Raw genomic sequence first — 23,931 nt, forward strand, 5'->3', positions numbered from 1 at the left:
AAAATATATGATTTCAATGTTTTTTAATGTGTTAAAATTTTAGCCTAGTGTTTGATCTGTTCCAGACAAAATTCCTATACTGAAGAAAAGACTTTGTATTTTGTAGCTATAAGGTAAATGCATCTGTAATTTTCTGTTAATCTATTACATCTGCATTATTTGAGTCTGATATCTTAGTGTTGACTATTTTTGTCTGCATTACCAATCAGTTTACTGCAATGGGGGTGGACCCCAAAATTACCCATGATTATATTTTCATAGAACCATTTTCTTTTATATAAATATGTCATAAATTTTGGGTGCACATTTACTTACTGCTATTCAGTCTACTTCCTGAATTCCTTCTGTAGCAATCTTAAAAGCTATCCCCCTCTCTTATTTCCTATTTTTATATCTACAGATTTTGTCTGAAAAACCTATTTAGTCTTACATACTTCTACCTACATATCTTAATTTTTAGCTTTCAAGAAATACCTGTTTAGCTCTGTGTCCCATATTTTAATTGGGTTATTTTGTTTGTTTATGCTTAATGCTTAGAATTCTTTATGTATTTTAGATATTATCCCTTTGTCAGATGTAGGGCTGGTGAAGATCTTTTCTCAATCAATGGACTGTTTTTTTTTGTTTTGTTTTTTGTTTTTTGTTTTTTTTTGTATTGAAAGTGTCCTTTGCCTTACTGAAGCTTTTCAGTTTCAAGAAGTTATGTTTATTAACTGTTGATCCTAGAGCCTGAGCTGTTGTGTTCTGTTCAGTAAGTTGTCTTCTGTAGCAATAGTTCAAGGCTGGTTCCCATTTTTCTCTTCTAATAGATTTAGTGTCTCTGTTTTATGTTCAGGTCTTTGATCCACTTGGACCTGAGTTTTGTGCAGGGTGGTAAATATGGATCTATTTGCATTTTTCTGCATGTAGACATCCAGTTAGACCAGCACCATTTGTTGATAATGCTATCTTTTTCCCATTGTAAGGTTTTGGCTCTTTTGTCAAAAGTCAAGTGCCTGTAGTTGTATGGGTTTATTTCTGGGTCTTAGACCAATTTCATTGATCAGCCAGTCTATTTCTATGCCAGTACCTTGCAGTTTGTATTTCTATTGCTCTGTAGTATAGCCTGAAGTCAGGGATGGAGATACCTACAGAAGTTCTAGTGTGGTACAGGATTGTTTGGATATTCTAGGATTTTTGTTTTTCCATATGAAGTTTAGAATTGTTCTTTCAAGATTTGTAAAAAATTATGTTGGTATTTTGATGGGAATTACATTGAATCTATAGAGTGATTTTGGTAAGATGGTCATTTTTACTATGTTAATTCTACCAGTCCATGAGCATGGGACATAGTTTCATCATCTGATGTCTTCTTCAATTTCTTTCTTCAGAGGCTTGACGTTCTTGTTGTGCATATCTTTGTCCTGCTTGTTTAAACTTATCACATAGGAATCTCAACTATCTGTGAAGCACTTAAAGAATTTGTCAATATCCTTAGAAAATTGGTAATAGTTCTACCTCAAGACCCAGCTATCCCACTCCTAGGTATATATCCAGAAGACACTTCATCATACAAGGACACTTGTTCAATTATGCTTATAGCAACTTCATTCATAATAGCAAGAATCTGGAAACAATCCCCTCAATAGATGCCCCTCAACTGAAGAATGGATAAAGAAACTGTAGTACATTTACACAATCGAATACTAGTCAGCTATTAAAAACAAAGAAAATATGAAATTTGCATGAAAATGGATGGAACTAGAAAAGATCACCCTGAGTGAGGTAACCCAGACCCAGAAAGACATACACAGTATGTTTTCACTTATAAGTGAATTTTAGCCTATAGTACAGGATAAACATACTACAAAGAACATAATCAACAAAGAGGACCCAAGGGAGGATGCTTAAATCTCTTCAGAAGGAGAAATAAAATACAGAGGTAGCGGTTGAAGAGAGTGAACAAGGAAGGAGAGGGAGTGCAAATAAATATGAGTGTGGAGATCAGACCTAGGGAGAGCAGCAGTGGGAAGACAGAGGCCTGTAGAAAAAAGAGAAACTGTGGCCAACTCTGTGAAAAGCTGGAGACCTATGTCAGGATAGGCTCTTGGGAGGGTATGAGAAGGACTCCAGCAGAGACTCCTAGTACCAGAAGCCATAGAGACAGGAAAGGACAACCTCTAATAGACAAGTCTCCAAGTAGAGGGAGGAGAATACCCACCACAAAAACTTTGACACAAAACTCATTCTGTCTACATGATGTCTACGGATAAAGATAGAGCAGATAGAGCAGAGATTAAGTGACTGTCCAACCAATGCCTGGCCCAACCCAAACCCCACGCCATGGAAGAGAACCAACCCCTGATACTATTAATGATACTCTGTCATGCTTGCAGACAGGAGGGTAGCAGATTTGCCCTATGAGAGGCTCCATCCAGCAGCGGTTTCAAACAGATGCTGAGACTCACAACCACATGTTGGGCGATATGTAGGGAGTCTTGTGAAAAAGGGAGGGGGAGAAGAAAAGGACTGGAGATGACAGGAGCTGCAGAAGAAGACCAACAGAGGCAACTAACCAGGCCTTATAGGGGTCTGCTGAGACTGAAGCACCAACCAAGGAACTTGCATGGACTACTGGTCTACTACAAAGATGTAACTGATGGGCAGCTCAGGTTTCATGTGATCTTTTAGTAACAGGAGTGGCAATTGTTTCTGACATGGACTCTCTTGCCAGCTTTTTGATCACTTCTACCTGGTGGGATTGCCTTGCCAGGCCACAGGGGAAGAGGAGTAGCTCAGTCCTGATATGACTTAATGAGCTAGGGTGGATGAGAAGGGGGAACTCCCTTTTTCTGAGGAATAAGGGAAGGAAGATGAAGAAGAGAGATGGAGGGTCGGATTGGGAGGTAAAAAGGGATGGGGCTATGACCAGGATGTAAATTAATTAATTAAAAAAAATAAACACAATCATAAACACCACAAAAAAAAGAGAAAGAGAGAGAGAGAGAGAGAGAGAGAGAGAGAGAGAGAGAGAGAGAGAGAGAGAGAGAGAAAGAAATACCATTTCCTATTCTTCCAACTGTTTTACTGTTAATATTAAAGTGGGTTTTTTACCTTTAGGGATTGTTTCTCAATTAACTCAATCAATTTGAAACTTTTAATTGGAGAACTTGGAACACGTAAATTCAAAGTTATTACAGAGAAGTTAATTTTACTCATAAAACTTTCGCTAAATTTCTTGTTTGGTTTGAGTATCTTTTGATCTTTTCTTGTTACCTTGTTATCTTTGTTGGTTTTGTGTTTTTATGTATCGATAACATTTAATTATTTTCTGTTTCTCATTGTATATCTGCTTCTCCGGTGAGATTTGACCATGTGTGTTTCACCTTTTCTGACTTTTGGATATAGTATTCCTTTAAGCATATTCTATAATAGTATCTTGCTGCTGCTGCTGCTGCTGCTGCTGACTTTCCTCGCTCTTGTTGGTTTTGTTAAACAGTTGTCTTTTTCATTCCTGGGTGATATCTTTGCTGAGTATGGTACATCTTTTCCTTTACAACTTGGAGTATGTTATTCTTGTCCATCCAGGTAGCTTTGTCATTTGTAATCATGACTTGGCGTATGGTGTATGTGTGTAGCAATGGGTCAGATGATTATTATTATTTTTTTAGTACCACAGGGAAAATGGGTACTGTAGTAGCCCAGGCATGTATGTGACTACAGTTCTAGAGGTGGGGCATCTACCCGGAGGCCCCTTCAGCAATGAGAGTGGTGATGCAAGAGATGTGGAGTATGGTGAATATGTGCTCAGGATTGGCAGCTCTGCCAATGTGGCTTTGGCTCCACTATGAAGCCATATTGAAGGAGCCTGAGCTCTCAGGTTTGAGGGGAGACAGTGCAAGTTCTTCCTGTGAAGTAAGGCTAGAGTGTAGACTCTACAAAACTCATTTATCTGGCCTCTAGGCATGTGTGGACTCATTTGGGGCTTCTGACACACCTATTTATGATAACTGCTAGGGTTCTCCCATTCACCTTATCATTTACTGTGGAGCGTCCATAACAGAAATCTGATGTCCTAACTGTGAGCACGCTTCATTCTGGTCTCTGCCCCACCCTAGCCCTCTGTCCTACAGCATTCTCAGTTCCCCTTTCTAGGTTCAGTTGCCTTCCCTCAGCTCCTCCCTCTGTAATGCAACTGTTTGTTTTTCTGATTTCATTGCTCAGGTGAAGATGAGCCTTAAGCATCTTAATTCCTTAGGAATGTTTTAAGATCTCTACATTTTAGATACTTCCTGTTTATTTGTTGCTTTAAAAAACCCTGAATATTTAATATGATTTGAAAACTGCTTTCTGACAGGATATACACATTTTCACACATATTTTGCTGCATTGAAGAGAATATGAGTCTGAAATTTTAGGCTTATTAATCTTCGAATATTTATCAAATACAAGTTTGATAATTGTATTATCCATATCTACTAGCCTTATTGATTTTTTTATTTAACCTATTACTTTTTCTATAATATGAACTTTTTTGTCTAAACATAATTTGTTGTGTAAAAGCACATAATTGGATCAAAATGTCACAGACATAACCGGCTATACATTTGTTTCTAAATATGCATCGAATTTTAACTTTTTAATCTGATCACAGGTATTGTTTTCCAGTTTTTAAAATCTTTTTACATATACATTTATACTTAACCTATTACTTATTAAGGGAAGTATAATAAAAGTTCTTTGCTATTAGTGTTGTCAGCTTCTAATTTCACTACTAAGATTATTACTGCTTCACACATTTATCTATTCTTATCCAGAATTGTTATCCTAAAATACTGAAAGTCACCCTAAAAGTATTAAAGTATCAGTCACAGAATCTTAAACTTGAACATCGCCCTTATAAAGCCAAGAAAGTTTGATGTTTATTAATGTAGTTTCACTTGCTCCCTAATTTTCTATGACAATAAGAGGTTATTAGATATCGGGTGCTGCTTTGAGAGCCATACACAAATTAGTTCATTTAAACAAGCACATGACTGAACTAATTGTGAAAACAAATAAACAGTACTAGTGTGGGGTTTAAATAAATGGTCCACTGATACAAACAGAGCTAACTTATTCCAGCATGTTAGGAGATAGCTGCATATTTAGGAATCACAGCAGGAGACAAAGACAATCTTCCTCATAATATGTACTCTGGCCACTCCCATTGCTGCCGTGGATTACTGATGCCCTTAGAGCCATGGAATAATATATGGAGTACAACATTCTGTGTTTCTGAAGGACCTATTTAGATTTTGATACATAAAAAATTGATCCTTTTGAGGTACTATGTGCAACTCCAAACAATACACCTCCTTCATTTTCATGTGGAAAGCAGTGGCCATCCCAACTAGGCCCATTTGTCATTTCTGAAGAGAAATATAATGGGCTTCAATCTTAATCTCTACAAAAGCATGTTCCAAAATTATATCAACAGCATCCAGTATACTTACTATCATCACAGATCATGAAGTGACTAACCCTGTACAATCATTACAAATTTCACGAATCTCCTTAGTTAAACCATAATGAGTACTACAATGAAGGCAAAGTAATAAGCAAAGAATTTAAAAACTGGAAAACACAATGATAGATAAAAGGAGATGCAATTGTAGTAATGTGAAAATATGTCTACAAAGTCTTTGAATTTGAGGTTAGTATACTAGAATTTTCAGTGTGTGTCAGGGTGTGTACATTCTACTACAACATGAGCAGACAAAGATGCTTGTTGTTTTCCTGTTTCTTCTTTCTCTTTTAACTAATGATACTTCAGGTTATTGCTTTGGACTTCATTGCAGAATATCATGAACAACAAAATCTGACAGCATTCATGCTCATGTTAGTGAAACAAATGGAAGCCGTATGGCGTTTGTCAGAGAAGATGTGATTCTCCTTTATTAAAAATGAGCAATCTTAAGCCGAAGTGTAGAATGCATTTATTTTGCACATTCACAGAAAAGTCTACTTGAAATAGTAAAGAACTGGTGTTTCTTTGTGTTTTGTAAAAATAGTAATGGATTGCTCTGTTTCTTTTACCCATTAATTTCTTTTATCTTTTATTTAATTAAAAGTAAGATGACATGATTTTTTAAAACAAGTATTTGTAATTCTTTCTATGTCTTGTTAATTTTAAATGTTAAATGCTTGACAATTTTCTAAAAACAAAACTGTCCTTCAGCTATCCTGGAGAAAATGGCTTCATTAAAAGGCACACACGTATTTCAGCAGTCTGACTGGGCAGGGCTAATTAAATTCACCTTCCCCATATGAGCAGAAAATGGCACCTGATTGTCATGAGCTGCCTCATTAGAAATCATAGCACTGAGGCTCAAACACTTTATATACACGTAGACAGTAATTAGAAAAGTCATATTTATATTTTAAATATTGACTGTAGGAAAGAAGTATTTAAGTATAAAACAATATTCATATATATGGGAAGATGCCACAAAAGCTTATATCTGAGATACTTATAATATCCAAGATGCAGAGTAACATAGACAACAGCTTTATTGATAGAAGTTTAAGATGGTGTTTAAGCATCCTTGTTATCTGTGAGGATATTAAAATCAGTGGTTTAAAGTCATATGAAGGAAATAATAGCAATTAAAACAAGAATAGGATCAGTTAAAATTCTTGCTACAAACTGGGTGAGGTGATACATAGGCACAGGTGACTATGCCCTGATGTCGTATGTGGCAGAAAGGAATAAGACACCTTTCATTTTCTCCTGGAAGACAGATGTTAAGGTTATTTTGACTTTAGAACTTAAAATCTTTAGTATAAAAGACCATTTTCAAAAACCCATAAGTAAATGAGCTGCCGTTGCAAAGGGATGAATTGTGAGGAGTGAAAACTTAAACAACAAAAACCTGACTCATTTATTTCCTTAAAATGCCTTAAAAAATGAGGAAAAGAGGGTGGACCTACTGAATGCTGACATTTGATTTTGGTATGGCAGTTAAAGCCATGCTGGTTGGTGTAATTATCCACTATTAGGGAATTCTATTGAGCAGCATTCTCAATGTGTGGGTCATGACCCCTTTGTGGTTGCATATCAGATATCCTGAATGTCAGATATTTACAGTTCAGTTCATTAAAGTAGTAAATTACAGTTGTAAAGTAACAATAAAAAATCATAGCTAGCGACACCATCACGTGAGGAACTGTATTAAAGGGCCACAGCATTAGGTTGAGTACTACTCTATAAAAGAGGAACATAGGAGTCAATAAATACAGAATCCCCACAGTTCAAACTTAGTCTTCCCAATGAAAGAAAATGTGAGAGAATACTGAATCACTGCTTCATAGGGAGCTCTGAGCTGTTATAAGGTCACATGATGGAATTGCAAGACAGAAAACACCACAGACAATACTAGAAAAGGAAAGAAATGCAGCCAGGGGGGTGTGGTGGTACATGCCTTTCATCCCAGCACTCCAGAGGCTAGAGTGGATAGCTCTGTGAGTTCAAGGCCAGCCTGGTCTACAAAGCAAGTTCCAGGACAGCCATGTCTACACAGAAAAACTCTGTCTTGAAAACAAGCAAAAACAACCAAAAAATTGCAGTAATTGGACTAATTGAGGAGGGAAAGGACATGGAAAGTTCTGGAACTTTGTGTATGGAATAACAATTAAAATTTCATTAGGAGTATTATTGAAAGGGACATATGAAAATATTGTATTTAATATAGAGAGTGAATACACATGTAACATATACATATATTTATAGTATGGTATAAAAATAATATGATATTGTACTGAGAATAATAAAGTCAGCTGGCCTAGTATAGAAATGGGCTTGAATTAACAGCAGCTTATCTGCAATCACCCACTGGGGATAACCTGGTAGGAAGCTCTCTCCAGCAAGAGTACATGGCAGCTGTTCAAAAGCAAACACGAATCCCTGCTGCCCTAATCGAGTCTCATCAGGGAAGGTGCTAACTCTGCACTTTCTGTACTGATCAGAACAAAATGGAATTTTGGGTCCTATTCAAAAAAAAAAAAAAAAAGACTCAGATAAAAAGCCTAGAGCAAGGTGACAATAGAGATGAAGTATCCAGACACCATGGCAGGTAGAAATGATTGAAAACCTTAGACAGATTAGTTATAAAAATGAAGATGTATTTTAGTGAGAGTTTTGCAATTTTGGTTTCTTAAAAAAAAATGAAATGTTATGGGAATATGTTTTTAATCCCAGGTGTATAAATCCAGGGCTGCTTCGCTGCAGCTGACTATGATTTGCCTTGTGCTCTGGCAGAGGCATGGCTTTGCCATCTGCAGATAGTTTCTGTGAGTGTGTGACAATTGTAATTCTGGAACTTTTCAGAGGATAGATAAATAAAACCACCTGATAGGTGGTTGGATGCTGTTGGTTGTTGTTGGTTGTGGCTCATCAAGTAGTGGTACAACAAACAAATTTGAAGAAAAATTGGATATCCTGATGGTGAAAACCAAACGTTCCCAAGGAACGTGGCATCCCTAATCAGCAGGAAGTAGTCTAAAGATAACGTTGCCCTTTTCTCTCTCCTATCTAGTGTTGGGGGTGGGGGTAAAAGGGAAGTTGCAAAGGGGTGGAGAAAGATGGAATAGAGAAAGAAACCCACAAAATAGCAAATGCCTGTTACAATAGATGAAGCCTATTCATTGTCTTCAAATATATAGAAGTGGATAGGGTGAGATTAACCTTTCCAGAAATTCAATTCTGCAGAAGAATGACAGTCACAGTCATAAAATGAAAAATTCATCATGTTATCCTATAGACCATATAATGTTGCTTAGTTTTATATAAATAGAACATATCCATTGTATGGTACATTATAGTAAGTGGCCTCCAATTCTGCCCAGTCCCTTACTTATTCACATCCAAAATGTGACTCTGCTCTCTGACCAAGAGATAGAGTCCCTCTCCTCATCTCATGAAATCTCAGAACTGTGATGGTGCAATTTGGAGCCAAGAGCTCCAGTGGCTACACAGCATTTGTATCACCTCTTAAGAACACTACCATCACCACAGCTCAGAATGCAGCAGATAGGGGATAATATGAAGTGGAGAAGAGCTGGCTGTCCTGAGACGGTCTAAGCCAGCCACCTGACAGTTACACCATTTAAGCCACCAGTGACTGTGGTCAAGGAGTAACCTTAGGCTAAGCTGGCCGAAAATTCTCCCACCTGCTTGTAGAGACAAGCCGAATTTGTTGAACTACTACCAAGCTAATTAATTAGTGTATGAAGCCACTTGATTTGGGGATGGTTTGTTTCATAGCAATGGATACATTAGATAGACAAAATTTCTACAAAAGCCAAGCCGGAGTGGATGGGCAGAGAGGCTCCCCTCTCCTGGGGAGGGGGTGGGGAATGGGACTGGGAGGTGAGAAGGGATGAGGCTACAACCAGGATGTAAAGTGAATGAATAAATAAATTAAAAAAATAAATATACAATTAGATTGAGGTCACAAGTATTACTATGGGAATAATAAACTAGTTGCCTCATGCTGGGTAAATGATAGTATGACATAAGCAAATCCTTTAAAGAGGTTTGTAGTCTTAATTCACATCTTGTAGCTTACCAATATAGTGTGCACATGGTCTCAATGGAATTATGAAATAAACATACAGTACAAACAACCTCACATTTCATAATGTAGAAGTGTAGAGCTACATTTAATTTTTATCTAAATTTTCTCCAAATAATTATAGCATTGATGAAACACAAACTTCAAACTATTTTCAAGTTCAGAAGCATATAAGGGACATATTATATCCATAATATTAATTATAAATTTTTTTGCAAGGCCTTCATAAGCATCTTGTAAGGCCAACACTATGTGTCTGTTGCCTTTAAGAGAACATCAGGTTTGGGCACTGCTGGATTGTCTGGTCTCTGTAAAAGTGGGACCTGAAACCTTGGATACTCAGATAGCACAACAATATTTCCTTGAACATGGGTGTAAGAAAGTGGAGCGAATCCCCCAAAGTCTGAGGAAAGTCTCTAGAGGGAGATCTTTCTGGTAGGTTGGTATGATAAACCTGCTGTGTCTGTCTTATGCTGCTAGTCTTCCCCCACTACTCATCCTTTGAGTGTGCCAGCATAAACTTTTTTTCCCTGAAGGTTTTTATTGTACTGTTTTTTCTTAATTGACTCATAGAGTCTTTGTGAGTTTCTCATCATGCACCCCAAACCCACTCATCCCCTCTTCCCTTTGTATCTTCCATTGCAAGCTCCCTCCAAAAAGAAAATAAAAAAACAAAAAAAGAACAAAGCAAAAAAAAAAAAAAATCTTGTTGTGGAAGCTGCAGTGTGTCACACAGCTTTACTTGCAAATGTGCATTGTCACGAGTCATTGGTTGAGGCCTCTGGATTCTTCTACTCGATCAATATTGGATGCCCCCCGGGACTCCTCTTGGACATCCTGTTGTTGCCCTGTTTTATGGAGTTCCTGCAGTTCACAGATGGAGTGAATGTTGAGGTGGGACAACTCAAAGCCCTGGATCTGAAGCTGGGTGGTAGTTGCATCCCCAGAGCAAGATCTCCAACACTACCCTTGGCTAGCTCATCCAATGCTCCAGCTGGCAAGGGACAGGACCAGCTCTCTTGCTCTTGCATCTCACATCTCACCCATGCCTTTAGTATAAGGGTCAGCTCTACTGTGCTTTCCAGTGAGGTGCAGACCTGCTCCCCAGAGTACTGCAGCCAACTCTCTTAATTGCCTCAGGTGGCATCTCCCCCATGCCCATGCTACCTCATGGGTGAGTGGAAGGACCAGCTTTCCCTCCACTCATGCTTTCTGGCTGACTCATATAGAGCCCGTGCATACCAGGGCCAGCTCTACTGTGCTGCCCAGACCAATAGAGGGCGTAGTATAAACTCTTAAGCAATACCTGCTGTCTATGACTCAGCATTGACACAAACCGAACAAAAGAAGAGAGTGTATTTCTTAGGAAGTGGGTGAACTTGACCACCATGCCCAAACATGATACATCACTGTAGTTTCTAGGCACACATGTAAGATAGGCCATATTGGCACCAACAATCTGGTACTTATGTATTATGAAGTCTTTCTACTCAATGTTGAGTGGCCCTAGTATTTCTAGCCAACAGAATATGTGAAGATTAATATTATGTTACTTCTTTTATTATTTATAAAGAATTGTTACTCCTGATTTATTGACAGACTCTCTTGTTGTTGGCTTTGAAGAAGCTAGCTGACACATTAGAAAAGACCACATGGCAAGATTATGGGATGAAGACACGACTAGAGCTGGAGCAGAATTAAAGGCATTCCATTCCACAAGCTACAAGTGGCCGTTTTCTGACCACAGCCACAGCCACTTTTGTGAGTTCAGGGGTGGGTTCTATTTAGCTGAGCTTCATGGGCACCCACTGTATCTTCTTTCCTCATTGCAATTATGTGAGCATCCCTGAAGGAGAAAAAACCATGCCTTGATCCCTGACCTGTGGCAACTGCGAGATAGTGAATGTCCATGGACTTAGTTTTAGGTGCTTTTTAATGATTCTTTTCATAGACCAGTACATAACATATCATGTAAATATGAAGAATTAAAGCTGCTATTACACAGAGAAGTTGAGATGGTGCCTAACTAGAGCCTTTACTCTTAGAGTGTACATAGTACTGAAAGGTACTCATCCTACTACCAAAGGAAAAAGGGAAGCACAGACCCAGCCACAGACCCTGTGGTCTACAGTGATGATCTACCTAAACAACCAATATGTGATTTGAGGCTCACTCAGTGAGATGGAACTCATCCCCAGTGCTGATTTAGTGGCCAAGAAGGGGTCATGGGGGAAAACCAAATACCAAATATGTTCTTCTAAAGGAACGTAGAAATAAAAGGTCTTTGAATGACATTTTGATATTACTGGTAGATCACTTTTTGCTAAGCCATCATCAGAGAAGCTTCTTCCTGTAGTAGATGAGAACAAATACAGAGACCCACAACTGAACAGTGTGCAGAACATGAGAGACCTTGGAGCACTCAGTCCTGAATGGGATGTCTCCCATCAGGGCTCAGGGAGAGGAGACAGAGAGATTATAAAAGCCAGAGTTGATGGGTGACAGCAGTGAAACAGTCTTCTATACACAACAGGACTGATGCTTGTAAGAACTCCCAGAGACTGTGGCAGCATGCTCAGGGCCTATACACATTCAAGCCAGGTGCAGTCTCAGTCCTGAGTGAGGGAACTAGATATGAGGTCCCATCCGTAACCAAGAAGCTATCTTCAATAGACATGCTTGCTAAGGAAAAAATAGTTTTCTCCAATGGAGACTCACTGGGTGGGCACATGAACTACACTTCAGGGTAGGCCCCATTCTTAGCAATCAATGGACAACACAAAATAAACCCACTGGCATTTTGTAGACTTTTTTTTTTCTTTTTTTTTTCTTTTCTTTTTTTTTTTTTTTGGTATCATATTGTCTCGTGTGGGTATTTTTAAAAGATCTCTGGTCTTTTGTTTGTATAATATGATTTCCATTTAGTGTTTTTATGAGTTTTATGTGTGTGTGTTTCTTGTGCTTTTCCCTTTTATTTCTGTTTTTTAGGGACAGAGAGAAATGAGGCATGGACTTGGATGGGTAGGGAGGTGGGGAGGACCTGAAAGGAGATAGAGACGGGAAAGTATAATTATAAGATATTATATGAACAAAATATTATTATTTTTTGTTTTTCAAACAGCATTTCTCTGTGTAGCCTTGGCAGTCCTGGACTCACTTTGTACACCAGGCTGGCATCGAGCTCACAGTGATCCCCCTGCTTCTGCCTCTTGAGTGCTGAGATTATGAAAAACTTTTAAAGGAGAATAAATAAAAAGAAAGTGTTGTTAGCATGTGGGTCTTATTACTTCATTGGGAAGAAGATTTGCATAAGGAAGTGAAATAATTGTTTTGAAAAACCAATTCATCTTAAGTTTATGACAACAATAAAGCATAGGATAAATTTATTCTTTCAAGATACAGAGACAATTTAGAATTGGTTTGTTTTAATTAAGAAGAAAAATAAAAGAGAACATGTTATGGTTACAAGGCAATATACCAACAAGAGTGAAACTTAATTTTAATTATTAATTTTCAGTTAACTGAAAATCATAATTATTACATACACAAGGCACTGAAATTGAAATGTCTATGGAAGGTATTGGTATCATAACATGTTTTGAGATTGAGCAATGAGTGATATTCGTAGACATCAGAATTGTATGAAGACTACATTCATTTTCAACCTAATAGTATTGTTTCCATGCTTTAACTGCAATTAAATGGCTAGCTCTTGTCATCTCTCACCCTTCCTCTAGTACAGCAAGGCAGTAATTGTATAGCTAAAACGCCAAATGCTTAAAGGTTCACTAAAGTGAGGAAAGTCATTGAGTAAGTTTACAGGAAAGTTGTGACTCAAACATTGATTTGGTCTGAGTCTCTCTCACTCATGTCATGTTATCTATGGAAAAGAGAAAATTATTATCATTTGATTTATAAATCCATAAAATTATGCATCAAAATCATTGCCAGGCCTGTCTAGTGGTTATTAAAATAGTTTTAGAAAACATGCCAATATGAATATTAAATTTTATAAGCTTGGTCAAATCAGATCAAGGCAACAATTTTATCAGGTCAAAAATGAATGTAGTGTCCACACAACTCTGATATCTGAGCATATCACTCATTGCTCAATCTCAAAGCACAAGCCTGATTTCATGCAAGAAGTTTTCATCTAAATATGGAGGACATGTACCACAATTACTGGCTTCTTCTGTAAAAGGTGACCCAGGAGACCACATCTGTAATACTTCCTACCTTTCTTATTGTCATACTACATGAAAGTATAATAGTAATAATGGGCCTGAGAGTTTGACGTCTTAGAAAAATAACATAAAATTGATAGCAGAGAGAAGAGGTGAGTGGTGGTAGTTTATGGTGGGGCAATGGCATTAAGGCAGAATAAAAGCCAGCCTTTTGGTTGCACAGTGTGAAGGGCAGAACGTCCTTGAACATTATTCAGAATGAGTTAGTGTTAGGGCACTCACTTTCCATACCTTTTAATGTCCTTTCCACTTTCTGTTCACTGTGTGCAGCTGATTGCTGAGAAACCAACATTTAAAACTTCTGACTTTCTTTGGGAATAGAAAAGCATAGTGACACTAAGCCAGAAGAGGAGGCTGATAGCAGAGCAATAATGAGTTTCGTATAGATAAAGGGCTGGAATGTGCATGACGGGAAGATGCTGCATTGCCACTGTAACTAGGGAGAGAGGGAAGGTCAAGTCTAAGAAGAGTGCTCTATGGGCTTAGAGACATAGGAAGGATATTTTTCAATAGAATAATGTTTCAGAATTACAGATGTTCCACTCTGAAAGGCTTTCTTATAATGGTGCAGGTGTTCTGATGTCCTGAAAAAGAGGTAGGCTTCCATTGACCTTTGCATGACCATGATTGAATTTCAGTTTGCCAGGCTCTTTCATTATCTTATGATATGCATACAGTAATGATTCAACCTTAATCTGCCCTGGCTTTTTTAGGCTGGGAATTTCTGTTTTACAGATTTTCTACTGGTAGTATCTCATTTTGTGATGCAAAGAGTCAAAGGGGGATAGCTGATCAGATTGTCTCCTATGCAGGAGAGTTGCTCACTTCATTTAAATGGAAATGTGTGTTTTCATGGAGATTTGGAGCTGTATTGATGAACAAAGATAAGATGCCTCTACTAAGTAGAATAGTGAAATAAAAACTGTCTTGGAAAACTCATAAAAACAGTAAGATTTACAGTGATGACAGAGACTGTTAAATATCTAAACAGACACACACATTTATACAGGCTAATTAAGTTTTTCACTGCATAATATGTAGCCATGAAGGAGAAAATTTTAGGACAATAATTTTGAAGGACAGGTGGAATACACATATTTCCAATCAGCATAAAGATTTCATATAAAAGAAGAATTAGCACACTGTCTTTTGTAATTGTCAGCTACTGAATAGTGTAGACATTACTCAGCCAATGGATTAAGTAATCCTGGGGGTCAAGTATAATACATTTTTCCATGTTTTATCTTTTCCTGAGAACATCAATGTAGCCATGATTACATTCCTTTGTTATAACTCACTTAAGAAACACTAAATCACCTGTGTCTACCAATGAGAAAAGTAGAAATCAGTTATGACTATTTTTTTTTTTTTTGCCAAAAATACACACAGGTCTTAAAGATTTTTGATCAGCAAATAATTGTGAGGCTGTATCCTGTGTCCCCACCATTAGTGCCTTCAATTAGCCTGCATGTCATTCGTCTGACACTTGTCAGGTTACGGTATTTGACCCCTGCCACCTCCTATGCCAGTTCACCACTGTCCAACATCTATACCCAGCTACTTGTGCAATTTAGCTTAAATTTCCAAAGAAGTTTGGTTCATTTTAGTTCAGCAAAAATGAACTCTAATGGGAAAGAGTAGATGTGTGTAGAAGGGAACAGGATAGGATTAAACCAAGGAAACCCTGGCACTTAATTTACACATGGAGGACTATGACAGAAACATGCTTCTGTATCGAGTGTATTAAGTAAGGTGGCACTAAAGGTTATAGTGTGCTAGTGAGATCGCTCAGCCATTAAAAGAACCTGTGGTGCAGCACAGCCTGAAGACCTGGGTGAATACCCAAATCCCCATACACGAAGATAGATGTGGAGTTGCACATCTCGAATCCCAGCATACCCAGCATCCAGATGAGAGACAGAAGCTGAAAATTAGTCTAAAATCTAGATGGACAGCTAACCTGGGGCATACAGGGTGGCAGAAACACAAAAAGAGACAGTCTCAGCAAGGTGGAAGGAGCATACCAATTCCTAAAAGTTGTCCTCTGGTCTCCATATACATGCTATGCTATACATGCACCTGCACACGCAAATGCACACACACACACGTTTACACACACACATATGCAGATGCGCACACACACACACACACGCAGATGTGCGTGTGCGCGCACACACACACACACACAGAGAGAGAGAGAGAGAGAGAGAGATGCACACACATCCTTATACATATACATATAAAGAGATGATGAAAAAGTTATCATAAATAAGATGAATGTAAATTTAAAGTCAATAGTACTATTTCATGTAGGACACAAGACGAACGCTGAACAGTGGAACTGGAACAGCTTAAACCTCTTTTCTTTCAGATTGCTCTACTGTTTAGGAAAAAAAACTAAAACTCTGGAATATATAATATCTTCCTCTCTATATAATATAATACACACTTAAATTGTGCTTGTTGTCTTGAGCTTTGGTTATTGCTTACTCAATAGAGGAAATCAAACAATTCTATTCTTTTCTAGGACTTCCATTTTTCTGACAGGGAAGTATTTTCCAATGAAAGCATACATGTGCAATGTATGAGATATTTATGCCAGGTTTCAAAGGGACACCTGGATAAGCAAGGGACCTGATGACCTTTTGTGCTTGAGGAATGGAGTGCAGTTAGGAAACCTTTCCAAATAGCCTGTGTTCCTGGGGTAGTACTAATATTTACTGGCCCTGAGAAACAAGATGACCTCTGGCTTGTGATGTGTAATGACATAGATAGAGCCCAAGTTTAGAAGAAGTTGCCTGTGGGTTTCAAATATTATTGCCACCATCTTAAAAGTTGTAAAATAGTTTTAAACAAGTAACCCTATGTTATCATCATACATTACACCTGGAGAATGACATAGCCTGTTATGTTGGAGGGCTTTGAAAGGAATGAGGCATAATCAGCCGCTTTCTTGTGGCCTTTGAGAAGACACAACTTGCCAGAACGACCACGCACAGTTTATTCTGCATTCTCCAAAGGATTGCCCACATGCAGCATTAGAAGACTAATGACCCCATAAAGGATGCTATCTCCTTTACTGTTCTAAGAAGCTCTCTTATACCACCTGCTTTAAAGGAGTTGTGTCCATGTTTTATATTTCCCAAATTCCAGTGTGTTCATATGATAGGCAAATCACTGTGCTTGCAATTTCTGGGCTATTGCCTAGACAAGTAGATTGAACCCTTTCTTCCTCTTCCTTTAGGCTGAAAGGCAGATGTTCTGGGAAGTAAACCTTGATCATGTAGAAGAGGACATGCTAGAGGAAGGCACACCAAGAAGTTATGGAACTTGCCTCTTTGCAAGACCTGCTGAGAGAAAGCTCTTCTGCAAAACCCCAGGTTGCTTATTTTCCATCAAAGACTTAAAAGAGAAATTATTTTTTATTCTCAAGGCATTTTATATTAGCATCATTTCTTCTAGCTAATGCACACCATAAATTCTTATGGGGTGCCTCACTATAATTTTTTTTAAAAACCAGAAGAGCTGAATAATGAAAAATTCTGAGTACTAGAGATTTGCACATAGGAGGCATTATTAATTTGCATTAAAATGATCTAAAACTATATTGAACTAAATTTTACCTTCAGTGATTTTCAGAACACTCCTGGTCTTGTGTAGCCTCAAGGTCATCTTTATGAACACTAATTATAGTGTAAGTCTGTAGACGCTGGGACTTGAGTAAATCTATAATAACCTCATGACAAACTCCTGAAATTGCATTTTCAAAATAAATTCCTGAGGCACTGTAGTTTCTTTATAATTTATCTTCATTATGAAAACAGACTATAGGATGTGAAAATAACTTTTTCAAATGTTCTCATTATTTGAGAACTGAGTATAGACACATTGACATTTTAAAAATAACTAAAAATCAGAAAATACTTTTATACCTTAATATTTTCAATGATGCAAAATGCTAAGATTTTAAATATTATGTTGATAAACCAATTGCAATAATGTGAAAGAATCCTGTATGTAAGAGTGTAGATTCAATGTTTACCTGCTCCAATAACTCTTTCAATGCGAATTCTTGAAGGATCAATCTCTTTTGCAAATTCGTGCACTGCTAGGGATGGGTCTTCATACGTATCTGGATCAATGTATGTCTTAATTCCTGGGAAGTGCACTGCAACAAAATGAAAGATTGGTTTAATTTAATAATATTTCAATAGGCATACATCATGTGAATGTGTAAAGGCAGGAGTGACATAGTAAAGTGGTTGTTATTTAAATCTTTCTGCTTCCCCTCCAGGTTCACACCTGCACAAAAAAGGGAAAACAGAGAGATCGCACAGTGCAGGACTTTCTTCTCTCTCTGTCTCTCTCTCTCTGTCTCTCTCTCTCTCTCTGTCTCTGTCTCTTGCTCTCTGTCTCTCTCTGTCTCTCTTTGTCTCTCTCTCTCTCTCTCTCTCTCTCTCTCTCTCTCTCTCTCTCTCTCTCTCTCTCTCTCTCTCCTTCATGGCTGCCATAGTTGAGTAGTCTTTGCCACACATCCACTAGGCCCAGCAATACAGAATCAGGTAGCCACAGACAGGATCCTCTGAAAGCCTGATTTTAAAACTAAATCCTCTGTAAGAAATCTAACGCAAAGAAATGGGAGCATTGTTGTGACTAATCTGCATGATATGATTCAGAAGTTTTGGAAATAGTTTATAAAAAGATCTGAAAATAATGCAGTGACAGAGATGTCAGAAGCTGTGAGGAGAGCCTAATAGTAATTCTGGAGGGATGTCGGAAGACCAGAATGCAGGCAGCATTTCATATAGGAAGAGAACTACTGGAAATCTGACTAGAGGACATTCTGTTTACATTGTTTACAAAGAATTTCCCCAACTCTTGTCCATGCCGCAGTGGAAGGCTAAATTTAAAGACCAGCTAAGATGAATAATGGTGGAAGAAATTTCAAGGTAGCCCAGTAAACCTCAGATACACGTGTGCTGGCCACTTTTAAAGCCATATTTACAGTGAGAACTGATTAAAAAAAATAGAATAGAAGGGTTTGAAAAAAAACTTACAATTTGGTGAGAAGGAAGTAATTTTAATGTTCTGGGCAAGAAAGGTGTGGCTTTTAAAAGAAATTAGAGCCATTAAAAAGAAGCTATGTGCTTTGCCCAGGGACAATATGGTATGCCTTGAGAATATTTCAGGAATGAGGAGAATTCTATCCATGTGAGATTCAAGACTATAAGTACATATACTTATTTGAAAGAATTTTCCTAAAAGATCTACAGGTATAAACTATTAACCTAGGACCATCTAAATAGTTTTTCCATAATATTTATTTCATTTTCTTAGTCATCTAGACACTAAGGGGAGTCTATATTCATGGGTAAAGCTGGCAGATTTAGCATTATTCACCAACTTTAGTTTTTACATGTGAAAGTAGAAGGATCATGAGTGAGTAGGGTTGTGGAGGTGTCTATTCAACTATCAAAGAAAATGAGGAGAGCCAGGCAATATATAGAAGATTTGGCATTTCTGTGGTAAGCTCTGACAGAATAATGTGTAAAACAATGATAAAGCTAAGAAGGAATAGAGATCCCAGGAAGCTAGGGATTCTGGGAATATGGAATACTTGTTGAGAAAGACTAAAGGCAGCAAGGAGAGGCAGCTCAGGAAAGTGGTCAAGTGTGCTTCAAACAGCTGAAAGGATGTGATGGTCAAGTTCTTTGCAAGTTATGTCATTCCACAAGATGACTTGGGTGCTGGGCATAAAGCTACATGATTTAATATGTACCTTATTGTATTTGTCTTGTTTTGGTCTCCAAACCTTATTTTGTATTCTCTATTCTTGGCTTTTGGAATGGGTATATTGATTATGTATCACTCTATTCTGTCTCTGTGACTCTGGTCTTATAGGAGACTTTGAACTTTTCAGCAATGTTGAGCTATTAAGACTTTAATGACTGGGTTCTGGGAAACGAGGTGAATATATTTGATATTGTAAAATGCCATTGAAACTGGAGTGAAGGGTAGAAGCTATGGCTTAAGGGGACATGCTTAGATGTCAAGGTGATGGAAGGTGGACCCATGATGGTTAATTTTAATTGACAACTTAATAGAGGAGTGCTTTGGGGATTAGTAAAGGTCTTCTTTGGGTGTGTCTGTAAAAGTATTCTAAGACAGTAGTCAGTAAGGGAAAGACTTCCTTAACTCTTGGTGGAACAATCCCATGGGCTAGGTTGCAGATGGGACAATGGATAAAAGCGTGAAAAGCCACAGCATAGGCAGTCTCTCATAGCACATTCTGCTTCCTCTCTGCCGTAAGGTGAATGTCCGTGCTCCATCATGCTCTTGATGCATGAGACCTCTGAGACCATGAGCAAATTAAATCGTCCACCTGTAAGGTGTTTTCTGTCCACTGATTTGTCACTGTAGCACAAAAACAACTAGCACATACTATAAAATGACTGGATGAAATTTGATTTTGTTAGTTCTCAGAAGTTGAAAGCTATATTAATTCATAATTAAGTAATATTTTAATCTCACATTCTTACAGAATAAAATCTTAAAAATAAATAAAAAAATAAGGAAGTAAGTTTAGAAAAGGCAATAAGATGTTTCTTAGTAGCTTGTAATTTGCTTCCTTGATTATTGTGTTTGCTGCCTTCATTCATTACATTTCACCTTTCACTTCTTCTTAGTGTTTTGATATGCACACATGAGAAAATTAGATTAAAAAAATAGAACCAGAAAGAAAGTTTCCAGGTATATGTAGACCTGACCTTGATTTTGAAGTGTTATTCTTATATTGACTTGTCATAGTTTAAATATGAGGAAAAAAGAGATAGTTTGTATCTCTATATTATATTCATATATTTATAACCAGAGTTATAATTTTAAATTTAGCTCTAATTTTGACAGATAATTAGTGTCAGCTAATCAGATATATGGTACATATGGTACAGTTGAAAACATTAAAGACAGGTAAAAATGCCATTACTAACACAGACATAACTTTCACAATTAAACCATTTATGTGAAGTGATAATGTATTTCTATACAATAGCTAGATGACAATGCCTCTCTCATGAAAACGTAATAGATGCAATATTGGAAAGAACATAACCAAATGAGCTCTAATTATGAATATAAGGTTACTAATTTAATCCATCTCCATTTTCTTAAACACTGGTTTCTTTTTCTTTACTTCCTGGGCGGCTTCAGATTATTTTCAATAGGTCTTGCTGAGCCCATCTGGTTTAGTTTATGCTAATCTACTGCTTGTAGAGCAGATAATAAATATCTCAGAAGCACTGTTTCCCTCTGCACCCCAGCAGAAAAAGCCCTGCAGTGAATCTTGTGGTTGCCCTGCATTAGTTATCTGTCCAGGTGTCTGCATCCAGGTTTCTGCAATCTGCTTACAATGTTTTGAGGTCGGCTCAGGCCAGGTCTGCCAGGCAGATGGTTCTTAGGCCACTTTTAAAAACAGTTAAGTGCCTTAGAATTTCCCCTAAACCATCTCAGATATTATATTACTTAAAAATATTTGACCACGCCCCCTGGATGGGGAGACCTGGTGGCACTCAGAGGAAGGATAGCAGGCTACCAAGAAGAGACTTGATACCCTATGAGCATATACAGGGGGAGGAGGTCCCCTTCAGTCATAGTCATAGGGGAGGGGAGTAAGGGGAAAATGGGAGGGAGGGAGAAATGGGAGGATACAAGGGAGGGGATAACCATTGAGATGTAATATGAATAAATTAATAAAATAAAATAAAATAATACCTTTTCCTGCCTTACAGGGTGATATAGATTGGGAAGGGGCTGCTTTTTGTTTTGTTTTGTTTTGTTTTTGCTTCATTTAAAACAAAAGGGAGGTTTAAATAGCTGAACAAGTCGCTTCATATATTATCTCTATACCTTGGTTAATTAAAGAACATCTCTTTCTTGTTACTTCAGCATCTCACAATAGAAAAACCATCTCGATGGAGCAGTTTGCAATTTGGAGGGGAAGGTGGAGGTGGGTGTTCCGGAGGAGAGAAGGGCAATTATCCATCCAACTATAGTGGTAATTATAGCTTGCTGAGGAAGAGATCTTCAAATGAATATAACCTTGTAGTCAGCACAGGGATTCATACATATTCTAAGAGTTAAAGAGCTGATATACTTCTATAGTGCTAATGAATTGTAAATTGCTTTGTTGTATGATTAAGTGACAATCTCTCCAAAACGGAAGAAGGATTCCTCAACTTGTGTATAACTAATGCTCCCCTAAATGAAACCGACTCATGCTCCAGAGCCATTTGATGGTAAATAACTACACACAATCAGTCACCATGTATTTTTAGTAAATTCAATTTGTTGGGTTCTCCTGGAGGCACTGAAGAAAAGGTAATGTCATTTAATGAGAAGCAGGTGCAATTTCCACACCAAACCTAGAGCTACATGAAACCCCTAATGCCAAAAGGGGTGGGAAGTGGATTTTCTGTTTGCTTATTTTCTCAACTCAGTGGGTCACAAATCTGAGTGGAGCTCAGGAGACTCCAGGTGGGCACAGAGTAGTGGCAAGGGACAGGGCAGTACTCACGCTGGCCGTTCTGTACATGAGCTCTTCTCTTCTCTTCTGATTTCATTTTGGCTTTTATGTACCATTGACACCTTGCAAAAAGGTAAACATAGGCTTATTTAAGCATTATGTAATGTAAGAACACAAAAAGAATTATGGGTCTGGGGAAACAGTTTAGTGGTTTAGAGCATTTGCCACTCTGGAAAGTCTTGAGTTCGAGTCCCAGTACCTATGTCACAGGGCTCACAACTGCCGGTACTTCCAGGTTCAGGAGTTCTAACATTCTCTCCTGGCCTCCATGGACACATGTGCTCACATACACACAACTTTCTACATAGACATGATTTAAAACTAAAACAAAATTAGAATACATATTGTTCATAGACAAGGTTCTTATCTTTCTTCATAAAGACCAGCTTAGAATGTGTTTATAATTTGAAAATGCTCCATTTAATGCTTTTGATATACATAAAAATTAGCACAAGATAACAGTGTTAAATAGACTGATTCGAAAGATTAGGTTCCTAGAGAATATTTTCCCTTTTATCTGACTTCTAATAACCATAAATATATATTTTTAAAATATATTTTATTAATTTATTCATATTACATCTCAATTGTTATCCCATCCCTTGTATCCTCCCATTCCTCCCTCCCTCCCATTTTCCCCTTACTCCCCTCCCCTATGACTGTATGAGGAGGACCTCCTCCCCCTGTATATGCTCATAGGGTATCAAGTCTCTTCTTGGTAGCTGCTATCTTTCCTCTGAGTGCCACCAGGCCTCCCCATCCAGGGGACTTGGTCAAATATGGGGCACCAGAGTTCATGTGAAAGTCAGACCCCACTCTCCACTCAATGACGGAGAATGTCCTGTCCATTGGCTAGATATGGGTAAGGGTTCAAAGTTTACTGCACATATTGTCCTTGGCTGGTGCCATAGTTTGAGCAGGACCCCTGGGCCCAGATCTGCCCATCATAATGTTCTTCTTGTAGGTTTCTAGGACCCTCTGGGTCCTTCTATTTCCCCATTCTCCATGCTTCTCTCACCTAGAATCCCAATAGGATGTCCTCCCCTCTGTCCCACTTTCCTGGTTAGTGAAGACTTTCATGGGACATGCCCCTTGGGCTAGCGTCCAGATATAAGTGAGTATATACTATTAGACTCTTTCTGCTTGTGGTTTAACTCACTCATTATGATCATTTCTAGTTTACTGAGAATAGAAGCTAATTTTCTATACTTCTGAGATTCTAACTCAAAATGCTTTTTATTTGTGATACTTGTAAAAAATATTTATGGTCCACAAATTTTGGAGACCATAAATATTTTTACAAGTGTCACAAATAAAAAGTATTTTGAGTTAGAATCTCAGAAGTATACAAAATTTGCTTCTGTTCTCATGCCAGTTAGCACAGTGGCTTCTTTCTTAAGAGTTGAATATTTGAGGGGGATGTTCAGTTCTTCAAGCACCATGTAGTTGGGCTCTTATGACTACTTCCACTCAAGTAACTCCAGCAACATCCATGGTGTTTGACTGTTCATCA

The 23,931-nt window shown here is 37.9% G+C and overlaps 1 protein-coding gene across 1 annotated transcript in view; it reads right to left on the reverse strand.

Moving 5' to 3' along the window:
- The window catches only part of LOC127192792 (ephrin type-A receptor 6), an 877,103-nt gene that overhangs the window by 235,028 nt on the left and 618,144 nt on the right, over nt 1–23,931 (reverse strand). The window contains exons 9-10 of the mRNA XM_051150102.1: nt 22,410–22,480; nt 17,880–18,005 (exon numbers count right to left, since the gene is read on the reverse strand). Coding sequence (XP_051006059.1) covers nt 17,880–18,005; nt 22,410–22,480 — 197 coding nt within the window. The remainder of the gene's footprint in view (nt 1–17,879; nt 18,006–22,409; nt 22,481–23,931) is intronic.

The sequence above is a fragment of the Acomys russatus genome, chromosome 8 (genome assembly GCF_903995435.1).
Source record: "Acomys russatus chromosome 8, mAcoRus1.1, whole genome shotgun sequence".
Taxonomy (NCBI): Eukaryota; Metazoa; Chordata; class Mammalia; order Rodentia; family Muridae; genus Acomys; species Acomys russatus.